We start from the raw sequence: 5,154 nt of genomic DNA, 5'->3' as shown, positions 1-5,154 counted from the left end.
AGAATACCAGGAGAACATGGTCCCACCAAATTAACTAAATAATTGCTCACGTGGGCTTTGAAATCTTGAAAAGTTAAGGATGGGTCCTACAGGGGTCTCTATGAGCTCCTTTGCCTATTCTTTAGGGCTGTTAATTTGGTGTTTTTGTCGGACAACAAACAGTGGTTTCAGGTTTATCTCTAAATCTTTTGCCCGATCTTAAGAGTCTTTTCTTCCTGCTGTGTTGTCTTTGCTATTGTACATGTGAGGGCTTTCAATTTTTCTTATTGTATCTTGTTTTGTGGTATTTAGTTCTCTTCTCTTTGAGGACAGCTGTTTGCAGAAGAGGAACGGAGAGGGAGTAATTTGGTGTAGGTAAGGTAGAAGGGACTAATTGGATTGGAGGGAGAGGAAAGTCTTGCTGGCATGTATTGTATGACAGAAGAATCTATTTTATATTACAATAAGAATATAGAATAGAATAAGAATAATAATAGAACCTGATAAACTTTTCTTTCTTCCCTTGTGATTTTCTAGCATCACATATTCAAGGCTTAGGATGGCATTACTTAGTCACCAAGGTCCTTTTCCTAACTGAACTACTTTGTAAAACTTCCTTTTTCAAATGGGATTATTATATACTATGTGCTTGTATTTGGGTCCCCTTTGAAGGATAAATTTTGTGATATTAATATCATTGTATTCACTAAAATTTAAGTAAAAATCCCAGTGTTGCCATTATAAAGATATTTTTTTCTTGAGAAGTACTCTTACAAGGGCCTCATTTATATCTCTGTTCCTCAGGCTGTAGATGAAAGGGTTCAGCATGGGAGTCACCACTGTGTACATCATGGCCATGGAAGCCTCCTTGACTGTAAAGGTATTAGCTGGTGGGCATAAGTAGAGACCAATAACTGTTCCATAGAACAGTGAGACCACAGACAGGTGGGATCCACAGGTGGAGAAGACCTTGTGGATGGCCCGAGTAGATGAAACCTTTAGAATGGAGGAGACAATTTGTACATAGGACACAACAATGAGTAAGAATGGGATGACAATAAGGGGCCCTCCCAAGAACAATATCAATTGTTCATTAATATAAATGTCAGAGCAGGCCAACATGAGCAAGGCAGATATGTCACAGAAAAAGTGTCGAATCACATTGTCCTCACAGAATGACAATGTATCTAAGAGTAGAGTATGCAACAGGGAATACAGCATGGTAATTACCCAGGACAGCAGCACCAGACACACACAGAGCTTTGGGCTCATGATGCTGCTGTAGTGAAGGGGAAGGCAGATGGCTACATAACGGTCATAGGCCATGACCACAATGAGGAAGATTTCCAGGCCTGCAAACAGATTTAAAAAGTACATTTGTGTCAGACAGCCAGCATAGGAGATGGATGTGTCCTGGTTCTGCATGCTCTGCAGCAACTTGGGCATTGTGACAGTTGAAAAGCAGAGGTCAGAGAAGGACAAGTTGCTGAGAAAGTAGTACATGGGTGTGTGGAGATTAGAGTCGAGTATAATGAGGATGATGATGATGAGGTTCCCCAGGACTGTGGTGAGGTACATGGCCAGGAACAGGGCGTAGAACAGGTGCTGGTGCTCTGGTGCAATGGGCAAGCTCAGGAGGAGGAACTGGGAGATGACAGTCTGGTTGTTCTTTATCATTCTTCCTCTGTTGTATCCTAATGAGAAAATAGAAGATCCTTTAAAATTAAATATCAATATACATCTAGATTATATATACTATCACAATGGATCTGACCATTTTCCTAGAAATTATATTTTTAAAACTCCAAATGTTTATACTCATTAAAGTTATTAATGATTATTATTAACCTTTTCTTAAGAGATGTATGTTTCCACTCCTTTTGTAAATACCACTAAGCACTTCTCCTGGGAGAAAAGAATTGTCTAATTCTTTCCTCTCTTGCTTCCTATTCAATTGTTTGTAATTTACTCTATGCAATTTTATACTTTGATATTCTTGATGAATTTGAATACATTTTGTCAACACAATTTAATAAATCTCATATGCTCCAATGTGTTCAATTACAATTTTAAAACCTGACCTGTATGTCCCTGTAACACATAGATTTTTGCTTCACTATTAATCAATCATCTTCTTTACATTGCATGTATGACAGGTACCAAGCTCAGAAGTCCCAAGTGAAATTCATACTGTCACTTTATTATTTCCAAAAGCATTCCTTGTTCTCCTACCATTCTAGTCTCCCATAGAACAACAAAGCCAATAAGATTTTCATCAAAAATCTGTGATTTTTGATCCATTCATTCTTTCCTTAACTTGATCTTCTGTCATACATTCTACAAGTCTGTTCTCCATTCTCCTCCTATGAAATCCGTTCTTCTCTGTGGCATTTTACCCATGTATTTGTCTTTACTGGAATACAGAAGCACACTCAGTTCACTGCCATGTTCTCCTGTCTTCTGACCATTCTCTTTTTCAATATGCTTCATTTTCTCTGTGGCATTTTAACAGAGGAGTTCCTTCACATCTTTTTTTGTTTTTATTCTTCAGATAACCACTCTATGTGAATAGCGTCAAAGCTCTGATCAGGGACACAAATGCTCTTTTGTTGCCTCACAGGTGTCAACCGTACTTCCCATATGGTCTCATATCCTTTTCTGTCATGCAAAGCCGGCTCAGTCTCTTCACAATCCACATTTTAGAGTGGTTGGTTCTCTTGCCTCTCACTTCCTCTCCTTCCTTTCCCTTTCATTTGGTTCATTGTCATCATATGGAACGGTTATTGCCTATCACTTACACACCATACTATGTGAGACCTTCAGCCATGCCTCATAGCATGCTATACTTACATCCCATGTACTTAATACTTTGATTATGGCTTTAAACTATCTTCCCATTAATTGTAAAGCATATGCAGGTAAGGTCACATATGGCTTCATTCCATTTGGTTGTTTACACCTATTCATAATCTCCAACCATGGTCAATACCTGTCATGTTGCATGAATTTGGACAATGAATATTTGTTCCATGCAGCTCAGACTGATACAGATTTGTTCAACCTCAATGGCAGAATAATTGCCATTTAAATATAAATACTAGAATACTTAATGTTAAATTTTATACTCTATAATGCATGCAAGAGTTCTAACATATGTTTTCATTGTTAGGCTTAGTCAATTGTTTCACTTCTCAGAAGTACCAATTACTACAGATCATATCCATATGCTTTAATCCTCAAAATGTCATTGATTCTGATGCAGAATACAAATGGGATGAAATGTTCATAAATTCTAAAAAGAAGCAACACAATTACTTTGAATCTTCTCTTGAGTTTTTTCTCATTTATTCTATATTTGATGTTTAATTTATGCATCAAATATATTAGGTAAAATGCTAATTTTTAAATAATTCTATTTGATATACAAATATTTTTAATGTCACTAAATTATGTGGACTTTGAGTAAATAAGAAATGCTCCATCACATGGTGAACTTCATATAACCAGATGAAGGATATAGGTGGAAAAGTTTGCTACAGTTCTCTACAGAAAACATTGCATATTCTGCCTTACATACAAGTCTTTAACATCCATTCTTCTCAGGGATTACAATGTTGTAGACAGTTCTTCAATATTGTTCTGTCAGTCTCTAACATCAGTCTGTGCCCTAAGTCACATGTGACTGTGTCCTAAGTCACTCTCTCTCTCTCTGTCTCTTTCTGTCTCTCTGTCTCTCTGTCTTTCTTTGTCTCTCTCTGTCTCTGTCTCTCTCTCTCTCTCTCTCTCTCTCTCTCTGTCTTTCTCTCTCTCACACACACACTGTGATTCTTGACAATGCTGGATAATTTGAATCTATGATGAATCTCAAAATTAATACAATAGGAGTAACATAAATAGACTTCAGCAAGATGTCTGAAATATTACAACCTAGTCTGTGAGCTGGCATATTCACCAACTGACAATGTTTAGTCCAGCTATATTGAACACTTGCCCACTTAAGGCATTGTGGATAAAGATTACAGAGGGAAAACCATATAGGAAAAGGTCATGCACCATTTAAAATGATGCTCTCCTACTGTAATACCAAACTGATCTTAAAAGCAAGCAAGCAAGCAAGCTAACAAACACTACCCTGGACTCTTTGCTGAGCACTGGAATGACAGGAATGTGCCACCAAGCTTATTTTCTGCTTCTCCTGTAAATGAATAGTACTTTGTGTTATGTATGCATGTGTACAAAGATCAAAATCCAGAGAAATCACCATCATTTTTACCACTAATGGACTGATGGAATTCATACCTTTTTTAGATATTAAAACCACAGTTATCAGCACAGGAAACTACACCGGAAAATATCAACGGATATCTTTCTAACATTTGCTCCATCTGTGTATCTTCTTGTATTCTGTAGAGTCACTGAGTTTTATTGAGTAACTCTCATTCTACATTTACTTGAACACCTAGATGATATAAACACATTTGATGGACTGCATTTATGAGTAATCTCATACAATATCAGTAAAACTTAGGTTTTCAAACTTGTGCAAATTAAATTGATCATCATTTTGGGGAGGACATTTTTCAGAGTTTGCTATGATACCACAGGATAAAGAGTAGTAAACTACCCTTCAGACCAACCACAGTGAATTCCATCTTACAGGGCTGCACTAATAGAAAAGAAACTGGGGAAGACCCTTGAGGACATCGGTACAGGGAGAAAGTTTCTGAACAGAACACCAATAGCGTATGCTCTAAGAGCAAGAATTGACAAATGGGACCTCATAAGGTTACAGAGTTTCTGTAAGGCAAAGGACACCATCAAGAGGACAGATCGGCAACCAACAAATTGGGAAAAGATCTTCACCAATCCTACATCAGATAGAGGGCTAATATCCAATATATATAAAGAACTCAAGAAGTTAGACTCCAGAAAACCAAACAACCCTATTAAAAAATGGGGTACAGAGTTAAACAAAGAATTCTCTCCTGAAGAACTTCGGATGGCAGAGAAGCATCTTAAAAAATGCTCAACTTCATTAGTCATTAGGGAAATGCAAATCAAAACAACCCTAAGATTTCATCTTACACCAGTCAGAATGGCTAAGATTAAAAATTCAGGAGACAGCAGGTGTTGGAGAGGATGTGGAGAAAGAGGAACACTCCTCCACTGCTGGTG

General features: G+C 37.3%; 1 protein-coding gene across 1 annotated transcript; it reads right to left on the bottom strand.

The window, feature by feature from the left end:
• Positions 1-717: 717 nt before the first annotated feature.
• On the bottom strand, positions 718-1,656 carry LOC127694868 (olfactory receptor 1468-like). The gene has a single exon (XM_052196600.1). It carries the CDS (start codon positions 1,654-1,656, stop codon positions 718-720), a length of 939 nt encoding a protein of 312 aa, XP_052052560.1.
• Positions 1,657-5,154: the final 3,498 nt, after the last annotated feature.

The sequence above is a fragment of the Apodemus sylvaticus genome, chromosome 10, assembly GCF_947179515.1.
Source record: "Apodemus sylvaticus chromosome 10, mApoSyl1.1, whole genome shotgun sequence".
Lineage (NCBI taxonomy): Eukaryota > Metazoa > Chordata > Mammalia > Rodentia > Muridae > Apodemus > Apodemus sylvaticus.
Note: the sequence above shows the minus strand (reverse complement) of the source record. Positions and strands in the feature narration are given on the sequence as shown.

Coding starts and splice junctions, on each gene's coding strand:
- LOC127694868 (XM_052196600.1), bottom strand. CDS start 1,656: ATGATAAAGAACAACCAGACTGTCATCTCCCAGTTCCTCCTCCTGAGC.